Source organism: Lagopus leucura, unplaced genomic scaffold (genome assembly GCF_019238085.1).
Source record: "Lagopus leucura isolate 7727_CA_CO unplaced genomic scaffold, USGS_WTPT01 Super-Scaffold_100015, whole genome shotgun sequence".
Taxonomy (NCBI): Eukaryota; Metazoa; Chordata; class Aves; order Galliformes; family Phasianidae; genus Lagopus; species Lagopus leucura.
The window spans coordinates 3,577,775-3,594,601 of NW_024962269.1; the positions used below are offsets into that span (position 1 = coordinate 3,577,775).

Here is a 16,827-nt window from a genome sequence, read left to right on the forward strand (position 1 = left end):
GCAACAGACCAAATGAAGGCTTCAGCAACAGACCAAATGAAGGCTTCCATTAATGAATTATTTTCTGTTCCTTTCTAGCTTGTAGTTAGGCAAGTTTTGATAACAATACTCTTTTCTCCTCTAGTTGAGGAACTCATAATTTCAGACACCACTCTGCCATACAGATTTATTAGTTATTTTTGAAGGTATACTGAATACGTAAAGCTGATTTTTCGTAACACTGTACAGTAGTAGTGCCTTGGTTTTAAGTCTGGTTGTTGTTTGCTTGTTTATTAATGAGTAGGTGGTCTCTCTTGTTATTTCATTGAGATTTTGGGTGCTTCTTACACTTCTCCATATCAGATTTCTGAAGAACCCACTTAATCTACAGAATTGGATTTGAGAACATGGAAAGATGTATTCCAGAACATAGCAACTTCTACAGTAGATCAGTAGAATCAAAAGTGAAGTGTTAACGCATAGCTCAAAACAACGGACTCAGATCAGTGTTCTGTTGACACGGTGTTCTCCCTCCAACATACAAGATTTTTTTTCTTGGATTCAGTTGAGAGTAATGAGAACCAACAGTGCAAAAAGTCTGTCTTGCTTACTGTCTATATGAAAATAATAGAAAGTATGATTTGCATTATATTAACTAGGCATTTATACGTCTGTTTCCTTGGATGGCTTGTGGTGTTACGCTCTGCCCAGTTCTCACAGGAGGGTAAAAAGTAAATCTATTGTAAGTATGGTCAGTTTTACAATCAAAACCAGTTATGTTTAGCAGTTCTCCTTGGTCAGAATGGTTTTCATTCCAGGTAGATCTGATGACACTTCTACAGTGGATCACTGCTGGCATCTTTTCTCATAGCTTGGAGGGAGAGGAGGAAGATAGAGTGGCTCTAGCAAAGAGCCACAGGTGTGTTGAAGAGGAGAAGCTGGCAGCACATGGGGCTGAGCAGGCTGTAGGCAGGGGCTGGACCAGAGGATCTCCAGAGATCCTTTGGAGCTCAGCTGATATTAAAAATATATAATAATAATAATAACTGCAAAAAAAGTAAAGAGGAGTTACAAATACATGGCTAAAATGTCCCTGGTAAAGCCACAAAAAGCCTCCCTGTTGAATGAGTGGAAAGTGCTGTGGGATTAAGCTGCAGAGCACTGTATCAACATCCTATTACTGCACTCACTGAAAGGCACTCAGTGTTTGGGATTAGGATAAAAGTGTTTCTGTGGTTTTGATGTATATAAATCCCATACATTTGATGGCACTAGACAGCAAGAGTCTGTTGATTTTTGGGGTGTTTCCTTGGCAGTGTGCTCTGATTGCTTCTGTTCGTCTGTTCTGAAACTGTCTGGAAGTAAAGGTTGTTCACAGCATTTCAGTGTTTTGTTTTGCTGGTTTCTTTCTTTAAGAGTATTTTTGGTTAATTTTTTGAGGCATAACGTAGATGATCAATTTTTTTTTTTAATAGTACTGAAGTCTAGGTAGACACAGTTTCTTCTTGTTGATGGAGTAGTAACAGTTAAGAGCAAAGCTGCATTCCTGATTTATTCTTAGTCTCTCTTTCCTTCATTTTTTGGGTATAAGTCAGTCCCATAGATGGAATGCAGATTGTGAAACTTCTAAGACTGTAATGTTTTCAAGAGACTGGAGGTGAGGAGAAACAGAGGAAAATTTCTTGGAAAATACTTTGATTTATTTGGGTGCAGAATATTTTGGCTAATATGGTTCGATCTGATCTTAGAGACTTTGCTGCTGCCAAGCGAGAAATTCAATGGGAACTGGATGTGCTTTAAGGCCCTGAAATGTAGTATTCTACAGTGTTTAATGCTGAACCTTTCAAGACTTTAAATGCAGAAAATGCTTTCCTATAATAAAGGTCCAAAATAAGGTTCTTAAAAAATAAAAAATAAAAAGCAGTGTAATACCTCATGTAATGCCCCTTCACAAAGGGGACAAAATGCCACTTCCTCTGCCATGTCATTTTCTTTGCTTGTTTTCCTTCATGATTTCGCAAGGCTCTTAAGACTGCACAGTAAAAACTTGTAAGCAGACACAGCAACTTCATGCCATCTGCTTTAATTTCTATGTAGAATCTGCAGCTGTACGACAGCTATCACACTGATGTGAACACCATGAGCTTTGTGATTCAGGGACTCTGTGTGCCATTGTGTGCAGTTTATACTTAACACACTGCAATTTCTATTTGATTTTTAAACAAACATTTGCTTTTTAAATACTGTACTTTCAAACTCAATCTGCATGGTCTTTGGAAAGAATGGTGCTTGATGACCATCTTTTCTGTCAAGATAAACCGCATAAATGTTGTATGTTCTGTATAAATGCCTTTTAAAACCTTTCTTTCAGTTTTATTTTAGGTTAGAGTTGACATGAACTTTATTCTGTCTTCAGTGAAGTAGCTTGATTGAATTTCACAAGGTTCTAATGAAGGCAGAACTTGGCTAACTGTATTTAGAATGAAATTTATTTCTCTAAATACTTTTTAAAAAGTCTTTTTTTTGTCGTTTTAAATTTTGTGAGTTCTGTATGTTGCTTGGCAAATAGGGCCTCCTATTCATTTCTATGAAAACTGCAACTGATACAAAGAGCAGAATAACACCATCTGGTAAAGAAAATTCTTAGTTACAAAGCACACTTTTTCAACATAGGCATCACCATTAGCTGTGCATTTTTGCAAATGAATTAGAGCCAGCACGCTGTGCTTGTAAATATCTGTGCCTGTGGAGGTGACCTACTGTCAGTGCTGCTGAAATGCAGCAGCACTCACTGTGCTCCCATCCGCTGCTTGGTCTCCATGAACCTTCAGGAAGCATCAGTTAACATCAGTGAGTGCATTTTTTCCTCGTGGAGGAATTCAGTCCCACCTCTGCTTGACATACACTTCCATGTCAGATGTCATTCTGTCAGACTGCCCCTCTGCTGCCATCCATCGCAAGGCAAGAACATATAATGGAATACAGGTGGGAAAGTTCAGCTTCTACTGCCATATGCCAACGTCTGCCTTCGACATGGTGGGCCAACAGAACAAAATAGGAGGCGTTACTTTTGGAGCAGGCCTTGTACTTTGCTGGCCTAAACCTTGAGGATGCAGGTTAAGCAGGGGGGAAGGGGCATGGAAGTGAGGAGTGGAAGTTAACTCCTCTCTCCCCACCCCTCTTTAGATTTTTCAAAAGAAATCTGTATCTAAAAAGTGCCTAGAATGTCTAATAGTACATCTTATATATCCTAATAATGTCTAAAGGTAGTCCTAATTCAAATGTATTTAATAGAAAATTGTCTTTAAAATATATGTAGCAGTTCTTTTTTTGCGGAAAGAAATATTGTGATCTTCTAAAAAGAGTTGGTACTGCTTGTTAGCTACTGCACAGGGCATAACAAAAACTGATGGACTTATGGATGCGTGTGTGACTGAGAATAGAGAAAGGCCAGTAGAGTCAAGTCTCAGAGCTGAGCAAAGCAACAGACAGCATCTCTGTAACTGTTGATGAAATCATAGTCCTAGAGATAGCAATAAAATGCCAGGATTGATATTCTGCATTGTAACATGCTGTAATCCTGGCTCCACAGACATCTGCAGGGGTCTGTGCTCTTCATGCTCACCATCTGCTCTTGGCTGTGCTTGTACAAATATTTCAGTCTAAATATATTGTTACAGACAGTGGTGTCTCTGTTCCTTAGCTTTAATATTTTGTGTCCTGTTCTCTTTTTTTCTGCCATGTCATACGCATAAACAGAGCCTATTTGTTTAATTAGCAGTTGAATCAAAAAGGGACTCAATGTCATTTAGTTGCTGTTCTTGCTATCTACTTTTCTGTACTTTTTATGGGGAAAAGTTGCCACAGTACTTTTTACAGCAGTATATTCAGGTCATATCATACAGTTAGATGCCTATGTACATGTGGTTTGTTTGTGTGACTGTTATCCATGACATTGTGCTCTCAGACTGTTCAGTGCCAGCTGCCTTGCATCTTCTCCCATTCTAGGAGTTGCAGTTTCTGGAAATTGGCACAGCCACATTTGTACTGATCTATGTGAGCAGAAAGCTTGGTATCACTGGGGAGCTGTATGACACCAGTCTCTATGTTGCTCACTTCCATCTAATTGCTGTTGGCAGTTTTGAGGAGGGGCAGCATGGCTGGGTATGGGTGTTGCAGGGGGCTCCAGAGGTCCTGCAGGTAGAACAGGCCATCGTTGGTATGGAAAGGGAATTTGTCATAGTTGTAAAGTCCTTGAAGCTACCAAGTGTTGGATGCACAGCGATGTGGTGTGGAAAGCCAGTCTTTTCCACAGGACTGCTTTCTTTCTGCTGTAGAACATGGGTTAGAGTAAGAATGTGATGCAAGTGTCCCTGTGTGCAATGGCAGCTGTTTATCATCTCTGTGATACTTTACTGTATGCTAATCCTACATAAATGTCTGGGTAAGTTCTGGAGAACAGTTTTCAGACCATTCTGAGAAATGAGTACCTGGATAGGGGTCATGGAGTACATCACTGAGAAATATGGACAGCAGGAAATAAAAAAAGCCAGATTATGTCAGAAGAGCAATAATTAATATCTTTTAAAAAGATATTGCATCTCCAGAAGTAACAGTTAAACTTAAGAGGCAGTAGCTTTTGTTATTCTCTTGATTATTATTATTCTTTCAATATCACGTGTCTTAATTCCTAATGCCTTATTTTAAACATATAGATGTAGAGCAACTAACTGCTCTCCATAGTTTAGTCATGTTTGAACCTTCCATTTTCTGATCACAGGTAGCTGTGAGTTGGCAAGGAATTGCTGGGGGCTTTTGAGCAAGTGTGCCATGTATCCAAATGAGTGATGCTGCTATTTTCTGATTTTTTTTGAATAATTTCCCCAAGTCCAACAACTATTTGCTTGCAAAACTGCCTTACAAGTCCCAGTGCGAGGATAACTTTGTTCTTCTCCAGAGGATTGTTGTCCAGGAGCTACTTGCTCCTGACTCGCAGCATGTTCTTGTCCTCATGACCTGCTGGAAAGCCTGCCTGTAGAGCTTGTGCATAGCTGTGTGGCTGCTGCTGGCTTTTTAAGTCGTGGAGCAGAATTAGTACAGATTTGTGATAATATGGAGGTACAATGCCATGTAAGTCTTGCAGTAAAAGTGCTACCAGATTCAGATGTGTGTCTTGAGTGCCTTAAATTAAGGATCAGCTGTGCACATGATCTCCCCGTTTTGGCATTGTATGATCCTAACAGTGGTGTCTCAACTGCATGTCTTAAAGATTGCTGCCTTAAAACAATGCAGCTGAAATAACCTAACTTCAGATGGTAAGAAGGGAGTGCTGACTGATCTTGCTGCCTGACTAGGAAGGTGTTACTGATGTGAATACTAGTACTCAATTTCCAGCAGACAGTAGCTGATGTTCAACTATTTGTGGTTAGTTACATACATAAGCATGCTATTAAGTTGCTTTTCTAATCTGTATGAATTTAAAAAAAAAAAAGTATAAACTACGTGTATTTAGATAAAACACGGTGTGTGTGTTTATACCTCTCTCATAGATCTCTAAAATAGAAAACATCAACCATTTGAGTGAACTGAGAGTGTTAAACCTTGCCAGAAACCTTCTGTCCATTGTAGAAAATCTCAACGGACTGGATTCACTCACGGAGCTCAACCTTCGTCATAATCAAGTCTCTGCTATAGTAAGAAACAAACCATCTTTCTCTCTTCCTCCCCCTCTCACCTTTCCTTCATTCTTTCCTTCCTTTCTTCCAGGATTACATTATTGCTATTACTTATTGAAAGTATATCAGCATTTCAAGTTTGTCAAAGCTTAGATTATCCCATACTCTTCTGCTTGTGGTATTTTCTTGCAATGCTTGATTTTACAACTTGGAGGAAATAACAGTTTGGTTTTTGCTGAAGTTTTGTGCAAATGCGATCAGTTGTGGTGATAAGTCTTGGTAGATCTTGATGGTTCTCCTGGACAAAAATATTCTGACCTTTTTTGGTTCTAACATACAAATTCAAGGACTCTTCTTCCATACAGGTTTGTTTCTTGAAACAGATTGTAATTTCTGTAGCTCAGCTAAGCAGTGCTTCAGAAGATGATGTTCTATTTAAGAATGTAATTTATTTGGTGTATAATTTAAAATATAGATGATTTAATTCTAGTTTTGGTGGTGGTTTGTGGGCTTTTTTTTTTTTTTCCCTCTCTTTTGTTTTTTTGCTTTCCTTTTAATTGGATGGAATGATATATAGCAATGTATCAGATCAGGTGGGGGGAGGGAGAGCTGAAGACTTGATTTGTAGCTGGAATCAAGGTGATGAGCTCTGTGCCACTTCAGTGTGCTGTGGGTAATGGTTTGATGTCCACTGATCACAGGCTGGAGTATGTTCCTTTGTAGGATAAGGAGACACACAGTTAACTGATGGTTTTTGGTCTACAGTCTGAGTGGTAAATGAATCACTGCAAACTGTGCTGTCTGGCCATTATGGATTTTTATTACATAAATAAACTTCAGTCGTGCTTGATGTGTTTTCTCTTAGCAAAATTTTGAGCTATTTTAAGGTTTTCTACAAAGTTCTATTATACACTGAATTCATGATTACTCATTCTGAAAACATGTTCCTTTTTATAAAATTGTAAAGGTGACAGAGTCCTTCAGATTATTCTTGTTTAGAGCAGCTACTGCTGCGAGGTAGTGCTGATTGCACTGCAGCATTGCACTTCAACAACCTTATTGCTGCATAGTCTTTTTTTTTAAACACCGTATTTATCCTGCTGCTTAAATGCTGAGACAGCACCTTGGCTTCTTTCCCAAAAGCTTGTTCAGGAACCAGCAGCAGCCTCATCCTCTTTCCTTTAATATCATTTGCTTTGCAAGTGATGCAGCTTGTTCTGCAGAGTAGATATCTGCACTGAAACACTCCCTTGCAGTCTGCATTAGGGAGAAATGGATCTGCACGTTCGACAGAAATCAATGTTGCAGCAAGTTTATAGTATATAGAAATGCAAGTATTGCACCAGGCAAAGTAGAAAGGTTCAAAAGATGTTATCCTTCAGCTACTGAATTTATGCCTTTATCTTTCCTTCTAGAAAGATGTGGATACTTTGCCCTGTCTCCAGCGTCTGTTCCTCAGCTTCAACAATATATCTAGGTAAGGGGAATTAATACTCGGTTTCCTATAAGTAATTTGAAGCATCCTCTTGGAGCTGTATTTCATTAAAATTTAAACTCAATGAATGCAGGTTGTGGTTTTTATTTTTCCTATGTATGAGTACAATTAAGCCATTGTGCATTTTCTACTTTAAACATATTTAAACTTATTTTAACCATCTGCATTTGAGTGGGGATCCTCCTTCAAAACTTAGATTTTGAACTTAAATATGACCATTTTCTTTCTGATGATGCTGAAAATTAGAAGTAGTTCTGTAATTATATTGTTTTACTTTTAAAGTACATATCTGGTAAAGAAACATCACTGTGTTTATAGAGTTATATAAACTGCTGAGTCAGATTCTGTTCATGAGGATTAGGTAAGATCATGCTTTTATTTTTCTTGTTCATATGTGAATCAGGTTTGAAGGGTATATTCCTGGTGCTTTCTATTTCAAATCAGAGGGCAGAAACAGAATCACTGGACTTTCAAAGCAGAGTCTATTGTTTCAAGTAACTAAGTGCATTTTGGTATAAAGAAAAGTTAGTCTACAACATATTTTGTATTTATGTGTTTTTGTACTGGTGCCAATATTAAAATAAGCAATGATAGCAGTACAGGCACACTTGTTTTGATTTTATCTCCAGTCAGGTATGTGCTTACTTTTACCCTTTAATCATTACCAGCCTTCTTTGCTGCTTAGAAGCAAATAATTTAATTTTAGACAGGGAAAGATGCCTCATGTTCTAATTACTGAAAATAGCATGCTATTCTTGTGGTACCCATTTTCTCTGTAGAATGTTATACTTAATATGAGCTTTTATTATAAGAGCTACTTGAATATTTCAATTTGACCTGCATTATGTTTTCTGTAGACAGTCCCAACCTACTTGTATGTGTTCTTTAGGCTTTTAAGGTACCAATGCAGTGGATATCCCTAAATACTCTTGGGGTTTAAGTATTTAAACAGAATTAGAGATGAGCTTGCAGGAACAGTTAGTATGTTCTTCCCTTAACCGACCCCCTTGTTTCGGTTTTTGGTTGTTTTTTTTTTAGCTTGACATAATAAAGAGTTAGCATTTTGCTTTGCTTATATAATTTCTGGCCTTGGAACGTGCCTTTTGTTTCTGTTTTCTGAAAAATGTCTTAGCCTGGCAAGAACAATGAGGGGACTGCAGTAGCTGGCTCCTGTGCCACGAGGGAGCATCACTGCAGTCAGTGGAATTTCTGTATGCTTTATGTACTTGGTACATCTCACACAGCTTTCCTACGTTGCTGTTTGTGTGCATTCTTTGACTACATTTCTTGAGCTGCACGTAATTGGTAGCTTACTTATTAATACTTTCTCACTTATTCATTGGGGTTTCAGCTGAACTGTTGATAAATCTAGTGTTGGCTTTCATGAAAGCTGGAGATAATTCAAATAGTTGTGCAAATATCTATTTAGGTTTAACTTTTAGTTACATTAGATATAAAAATAAAATCTTACTGTCAGACAGACTACTGTAATATCTATCTATGTTTGTGGGCAGCTATGTGAATTGAATGAATCTGGTTAACTCTTTAACAGTCTTAACAAAATACTTATATCTAGACCTACATACATAAATATATATATTGCTTGTAGCTTTTGTTTGTGGGTGTTTTTTTTCTTGTAGAAAAGACATTCCATTGGATTCAGCAGTTCTGGAAGCTAAAAAACCTCTTCAATTCTTCATTTTTAAATATGTAGTAGATATATCTCCCCACAGGAAAAAGGGTTAAATATAAGATTATATTAATGACCCATCTGTGTATATAGTACTTGAATTAATACTGTTAAATTGATTGGAAGTAAATGCAACCATAATAGCAGTGAATTGCTGTGCTGCCTCTGAACCTTACTACAACCCTTCTAAATGCTTGAGTATTTTTTCTCTTATTTACCTGGGCTTATTAGGTGCCATATGGTAATTCTAAAATTGTATTTTCTAGGAACAGCTGTGCTTATACAACTGATTCTTGGTGTAGACAATCAGTTACACAGATATTCTAATTGATTTATCCAATGTGTGGAGAACCTCCAGGTGGAAACCATTCTTTAATTGTAGGAACAAAATATGTATTTTCACCATTAAAGTGTTCTCCAGGTCAGTGCCAGGTTGGTTCTTAAATTTAGTGAAGTATGTTATATGGCCAGATGGGAAAACAGGTTCCCAGCTCAAAGAGCTTATAATTGTTTTTCTTCGATTGATTACTGAGTTGGAAACCTGAGGGAAGGGATGTTCTTAACCTAACCAAAGCAGGGAAAAAATTACTTTCCTCAGTGAAATGAGGAATGTTGAATGAAAACATTATAAATACATTCTTAAATATTTGAATGAAAGCAATACAACAAGAATGAAAGGCTGGCTATGGTAACATCTGTTTTCATCAGTAGCGTAGTGATTAGGAACATGGAAAAACCGGGTTTTCTATTTTGAATGTTCTTTGAATGTGCAATTCCATCTTTAGGTGTTCTGCTAGACTATAGCAGGTGTGTGGGGTAGCAAGTCTGCCTTCTCCAGAGCTCTTTGCAGAATGTGCTTGATCATCGATGCATTACTGATGGAAACATACAGGGAAGGAGCAGCTGTCTTCCCCAGTAAGCAGGCTCTATTAGAAGACCAGTGCTGCTTTGTCCTGTTTTCACCTACTAGATGTATAAATATGAATGCATACATTGGGGGGAGATTGAGCATACACCTCCAGAATACTGTGCTGCTTAGTCTGAGCCACGTTCTTATATAAGGCAGAAAAAGTGGATTTGTATCAGCTCTGACAGGGAAGAATTGAATGTAGTGCTCGTAACTTTTGTGCACACTCAAACTGATAACTTGGTGAATCTGAAAACATTGTGAGGAAATATTTTTTGGTAAGTTAGCCCAAATTCACTTTTCTTTTTTTATTTTTGGTGGCACTGAAACTGCTATTTTAGCAGAGATAAATTCATCTGGGAAGAAAGAAGGAAACAGAAGTGCTGGTTGGATGGGACTTGAGGAGGAGGACTTTTGGGAAAAGGAGCAGACATTCCACTCAGGGAGATGGTTGACCAAGTTGGTCTGACATGGCATCATCCACAGTTGTTTTGTGTTACTTGAGGAGGTCACAGACTCCTTCACTGTGAACAGAGGCTGGAGAGAGCACTGCCAGCAGCCTCTCATTCCCACAGAGTGGTCACCACTTCACACTGTCTGCATGCTGGGAAGCAGGCAGATGTTCAGTAGTAAAGTGAGTAACTCACTTGGCTTTAAAACTTCATATGCTTTTGGATTGGGCTTCCAGTGCAATAAGTATAGCATATCAAGTTTTTGAAGTTGAATTCCTGAAGCTCTAGTTTTGTTATGTGTGCTTGCAAATATATAAAAAGGTAGATCTTTTGCACGACTGTTTTGCACTAAAATCAAGCTGCTAATTAAGGGAGTTAAAAGCATGATGAAGCAGGCACGCCTTAGCTGTTGAATGAATGTTGTGATGTGCTGAGAAATTCAAAGCACAGCAGGTTTTTGAGTGGAAGGTTTAAAAAACAATAACAGACTTCCAACTTTCTTTTCAAATTTAAGTAATTTTCTGCTTAGGAACACTGTTTGTTTGGGTCAGCTGCTCTCTTTGCACCTTTCATCTTTAGTAAAAGGAACAAGATAGCGGCTGTACGTGTCTAAATACATTTTACATAGGCCAGTTATTTTTGCCAGGAAACTGTCTAGTGCCTTAAAAAGCCAACTTGCTGGTGTCTGTGGACTGTCGAGTTCGGTAGAACTCTGAACAATATTTTAAAGATATGATGCTTTCACAGCTTTTCTTTCAGCGTTTAATGACGTTGCAGACACCCGGGATCATTCTTGGGGGTTTTTGTACTTGTCTTTTTTTCTTGCATTTTGTGTTGTCTTCATGCTGGTTTTAATGGCTAATATATGTGTTACCTTTCATAGGCATCTTATTTTACTGGTGCTTTTTTTCTTTTTGAGTAAAGGTAAACATTGATTCTATCCTTAAGAAATAAAATCTTCCATCTCTTAATTATTCATATTCTGTGGCATTAAAACTTTAAACTTTTTTGGTTACAGTTTTGAGGATATTCTGTGCCTTGCTGATTCCTCATCTTTGTCAGATATCACCCTTGATGGCAATCCAATAGCTCAGGAGACATGGTACAAACACACTGTTCTCCATCATATGATGCAGCTCCGACAGCTAGATATGAAGAGAATCACAGTAAGAAATTTATGTTTTCATCAAATTTACTAGTTTCTTAAATTTGGGAGTGAAATGTAGGGCTTTGTGTGTATATATAGGGAAAAAATAGTAACTTAGTGGTTTCACTAATTCACTGTTCAATTTAATTGAATGGTCCATAGACATTCTGATATTTAAAACTTTTTTCATTTTGTGCAGTATTATGTGAGGGTCTGCTTCTTTATTTCATTTATAACATGTTTAAAATAAACATTTAAACTTGTCATTAGTAGATACTGTGTGACCAATTGCCAAGTAACATGAGAAACTGCAAAGCATTTTGTTAGAACTCTGTGTCATCTTTACTGGTTTGATGTATACCTGAAAAATATTCCTTCCAATGAAAACAGTATTCTGTTTACACTGAAACTGGCATTACCTATATTCTTTCATTGAAAAATTCTACTTTGTCTGCCATTCCAAGGAAACCTGGTGATCACATGTACCTGCTTTTCTCCTTTCCATGCCTAACCTTCTCTCCCCTTTCATTTTTGAATCAACTGATAAAGTTCAACTAACCTCGATAAAGAAAGAGAGGACATGAAAACATCTAGGTTCCTTCAGACTTCTTGAAAATACACAGTGAGGTAGAGGATGAAGGGCAAACACTGCAGGAGGCTCACCATTAAGACATCCATTTTTCTTTCCTAGTGTAAGAATACTCATGCTAATTCTTCTTTGTCTGCTTAGAAGAGAAATGCAACCACAACCTTTTTATAACATAAACCCAACAGCAAGACAGTGGCACTAAGGGACATGATTTAATTCGCTGACCTTGGGATGTCAGGTGGATGGTTGGACGTGATGATCTTGCTGGTCTTTTCCAACCCAAATGAGTTTATAAGTGGTATTGGCATTACCTTTTCTGACCAGGTGCTGATACATATGCCTTATTTTAAATGCTCATTTGCTTTGTACGGCTGCATTAAAAAATGTGGCTATTGTTTTACCATATATCCACTTGATCTGTAGCCAATACACTGCAAATATGAAATAGAGCTGATTATGATGTAAGGTAAAACAAGTACGTGGAAAACATGAATTCTAAAAATGAACTGCTTTGGACATTTGAGTTTCACCAACAGTATCTAAACTACTACTTCCCCCCCAGGAATTCGTTAAGTAGGTTTCTTTTTTATGCTGTATATTAGCTAATTGCTTTGCTTTTCAAAAGAATGCTTTCTCAGTATTATTTCAGAAACATGAGTCAAATAAAGAAAATGCCTTTTTTCTTCTTCTCCTACTTGAGAAGAGACAGATCCTGTAGAAGTCGGTGATGGCAAACCTGTAGGAAAAGCTCTAATCCCTTTGTAGACTCTATAGGATCCATGTGGGAAAAGGCTATTAGAAATGCACAACCTTGGGAAAAACTTAATCTGAGTTCACACCTTGTTAAACATAAGAGGATCAACCCAGAAGACAAAAAAGCCATAGAAAACCAGGCTTCAGCAGTTGTGCTGCTCATAAAACTACTTGTAAAAAAAGTGTGGTTTGCATCCTTTTTATTTGCCTTCTGGTTTTTGAGCCTGAAGAAAATGTTTTTAAATCTTTTATCAATATAGATGGTGTTGTAAGCTTTTTCCAATAAAAACTGTGTTGCCCAGATAATCATAGGACTTAGGAATCTTTCTGTTTTTACTATTTTTAAAGAAAAATAACAAGTAGCATGAGGTTGGTGATTAAATTAGGCTACTGACAATGCTGAACCCAGTTATTCTGCCTAGTAATGCAGCATGCTGTTGCTATGCACTACATTAAATGGAAGCTGGTGGGTAGTGGGCATGCAGTATTGGGTGCATGGTTTTTCTCACTTGGTTAGTATACCTAAGGTAATACATTCGTAGGATCTTTCATTCATTTGCCTGAAGTGCATCCAGACTGTTTTGGACTTAAATGTTGCTTTGTCTTGCACAGAACTGAGAGCTGGGTGTTCTGTCAAAGTATTCTTCCCTAACTGTTTCAGAAGTTCTTCTACTCGACAAATGGGAATTACACAATTCTTATTCTTTTATCTTTCCTTTTGCTTGCTGGCTTCACTGGGGCAAGAAAATAATTCTAAGAGAGAATAAAACATAAATGATGTTTTCCAAAGCTTGTTAGGAGGCTTTGAAGCTGGCTTTTAAGAGAACATTCTCTTTAGTGCCAGGCATTTTCCATAGAATCCTCTGCTAAAAGTGGACATCTGAGGAAGAATTCTGGGGGCAACAGCCTTGGGAGACTGTTGGGAAACACAGCTGCTGCAAGTATCAGATACTCTGGAATTGCAGCTAATCTAGTATTTCTTAAATTGGAGAATTTCTTCAATTCAGGGAATTCTGTCATATTACAATTTATGAATCATTTTCCCATGAGGAAATTGGTGTTTGCTTGAGCTATCTCATTACTAAGCAGTTTTGAAACAAATTTTAAGCTCTTAAACCAGTGAGGCACTGACCGAAGAAATCATTGCACAGGTAGCTAAGCTCCACTGACGAGTCAGGGCTTTGCATATCTGAAAAAAAAAGTGTGTATGTGTGCGTGTGTATATATGTATATATGTATGTATGTATACATTTATTTGTTGTCTACACTAGAAGATAAATCCCAGCTTGAGAAACCTATCCACTTCATATTGTGCATCTAAAGTACCAACTTATGGGAATCTTTTGCTGTGTGGAAGATGTAATAACAGCAACACAATAGTCTGCCTTCTGCAAGTCTCAGTGGAACGAACTTGTGTGAGTAGTAATAGTGCAGCAGTGAAGAAGAACATGTGCATTTCAAGTGTACTGTGTTCAGGATCCTTGACAGCATTTGCTGTGAGTTATCCCTTGAATGGATGCTGGCTGGTAATGAGAAGTTTGGCCCGAGTCAGTGTCATTGTTAGGGTAGAGCTGATGGGCGGCAGGGGGAGCTATCGCCATGACCAAGCTGCAGGCAATTGCGTTGCAGGGTAATAGTTTTAATATGTTTTATTTTTTTGGCATTCTGTCACTGCTGCAACTTCATGCTGAAAACGTAAATCTGTGTCCTCAAAATCTCATTAATGGCTTATGGATTGCAGAAAGCAAGACTTGTGCTGGGTGGGTGCTTGAAGATGACTCCCTAGCCATTTAGTAAGTGGAGAACTAATAAATGGAGGTGATTGCGCTGGAAAAAAGAACATCCAACTCTGTAATGATCTGGCACCTTCACCTTCTAGAAGAACATCCCCCCCCCAGCATGGAGCTTAGAGATTTGGTTTCTTCTGTGGTCATAGGATTAACAGGCTTCTTAGTGTGATGACACTTTCTTTCCTGGCAGGCTACTGCTGTAGGAACCTTGACTTCTTCCACAGATATCCAGCATGCTTGTCTGAGCCCTTCAGCAGGCTTTTAAGTTTTTCTAAGGTGTACCTTAGAAAATCCTTAGGAAATCCTTTATCAGTAGTGGGTCCTGACAGTCTGGAATTAGAATTTAGGAAAGAGTGCAAAAGGATACTTGGCAAGTTTTGGAGGATGACAGCTGTCAGCAGCTCGTTAACTACTTAAAGATTCATTATTGTTAGCCTAACAATTTATTTTGAACACATAAAAAGAGAAGATGGAGAAGATAGGATTTAAAATAGCTTTAGTTCATCTGGCAACTATCAAAAAGACACAAAGTTATGGATGAAAGCAGCTGAATAATGAGGGGAAACAAAGGGAAGTGGAGAAGGAAAGAATTTCCAAAGATGTGGAGCTAAAAGGGAAGAGTGGGTGATAATGAAACTGAATTGTAGCAGGCTTATTAAAGGCTTTGTTTTATAGCTGCCTGAGTTTTGTTTGTTCTTCAGTGTGTTTTTTCTTCAAGATTGATTGCATGTGTTCTGTAAGATTAATCAAGAAACATGTATAGACTCGACTTGTATAAAAAGTGGATTTGGCCTTTGAACTTCATTCAGATGTTTTCTCCATCATTCTACCTTTTCAAATACTGAGAAAGAACTAGTTGTTTGGGGAGGTTGGTTTGTGTTTTTTTCTGTGTTATTTGTTGTTGTTTTATTTCTTTGAGCTCACTTCTTTTGTACAACTATACAAAAGATGTAGTGCTTTTTAAATGTCTCAAATTATGATAAACTTTTGATAAAGAAAAAAATCTGAACAGCATTTGCATTAGTTCATCTCACTACAAAGAATAAGACTTGGGAAAGTACTGGACAGACTTGAATGTGGGTGGCAGACCTTCATGGCTGGCAGATGGTGTCATAAAATGTGGATTTGATGCTGAATTAAGTGGTGGCTTTGGAGTAGAAGATAGGGTGGTAAGGGACATTTGTGGAAGCTGCAAGAATTGCATTAGGAAAGTTTGTGGATGTTTGCCTTAACCTGAACTCGTTCTGACAGAAGGTGAAATCGTAAGGCACATTTTTTACAGATTAGTGTCACTTTGTTGTTCAGCTTTCACCTTCTCCTGTGCTAAAGGTAACAGTGACTTAGGTAGTTTGAAGCTGAGCATATGGTGACCGGCCTGCAGCTTCCTGCCAAATAGGATGGATGATTCCTGCTCCCAGTCCCTTGGTGGGAAAACTGGTTTACATTTTTCTTCTTACTGCATGTTATATAATCAAACGTTGGAGGAGAAAAAGAACAACTTTCATTTCAGAGTTCTAAACATACTTAAAGTTACTTAATGTGTTCGATGTGTTCAGAAGTTGTTAGAAAAGATGAGATCAGAATCAAGAAAACTGAAAGCTAAAAATCAAATTTTAATCCCCTTTTAATTGAACTTTATAGTAATCCCCTATTTAGGAAGAACTGAAAAGTCCAGGAGCAGATGAGTCTGCCAACAGAACTATCCTTCAGAAAGCTAGAGGCCTTCTAGGGTGGAAGAGTGTAAAATAAATAGAAATGAAATAATAAATTAGGGTTTTCAATTTGTGTTCTAGGCAGGTTGTTGCCTGAGGCTGAGTAAGGAAAGTGTACTTTACCCAAAGCCCCTTTCCTTAATTTGAATTAAGGTAGGCCTCTTGTTAATGTATGCATGTTAGGCTGAAGTCATAGGACAGTCCTGAAGTTCAGTGGCCATACAGACTGATGTCAAAATGTGTGATGTGTCATTAGTCTTCGGGGCTAGTGTGCAGGTAGGTTCACATACCAGGTGTGCTTACCAGTTTGTTTATTTATATATTGTTATAATAAATGGGAATTATTTTCTTAAGCACGTGTTAATGATGTCAAGTGTCAAGTTACTTCTCTAGTTTGTCTTCCAGTAGGACATTGATCCATGTGCTTAGGGGTTCTTAGAGTGCTGTAACCATAGTACGTTTGAATTGTATCAGAACTTTGTCATATCAGTATCTTCCTGTTCATCTCTGTTTATTGATGTTCTTCACTTATAACTTTTTGGAAGGTGGAAGTGAAAAGCCTAGGACAGGAGCTCTCTATTTTGATGGAAACCAAAACACTTCATGTTCTTGGAAGATACATTAATAGAAACACCCAA

The 16,827-nt window shown here is 37.8% G+C and overlaps 1 protein-coding gene across 6 annotated transcripts in view; it reads left to right on the top strand.

The window, feature by feature from the left end:
• LRRC49 (leucine rich repeat containing 49) overlaps nucleotides 1-16,827 on the top strand; it is a 36,368-nt gene that overhangs the window by 7,033 nt on the left and 12,508 nt on the right. For 3 of the 6 annotated variants that reach the window (XM_042876168.1, XM_042876167.1, XM_042876166.1), the window contains 3 exons: nucleotides 5,529-5,672; nucleotides 7,070-7,131; nucleotides 11,217-11,364. In XM_042876168.1, the coding sequence (XP_042732102.1) occupies nucleotides 5,529-5,672; nucleotides 7,070-7,131; nucleotides 11,217-11,364 (354 nt within the window). Of the gene's footprint in view, nucleotides 1-5,528; nucleotides 5,673-6,653; nucleotides 6,672-6,887; nucleotides 6,985-7,069; nucleotides 7,132-10,112; nucleotides 10,381-11,216; nucleotides 11,365-16,827 lie in introns of those variants that run through there. The other 3 variants (XM_042876172.1, XM_042876170.1, XM_042876169.1) reach the window with 3 other exon arrangements.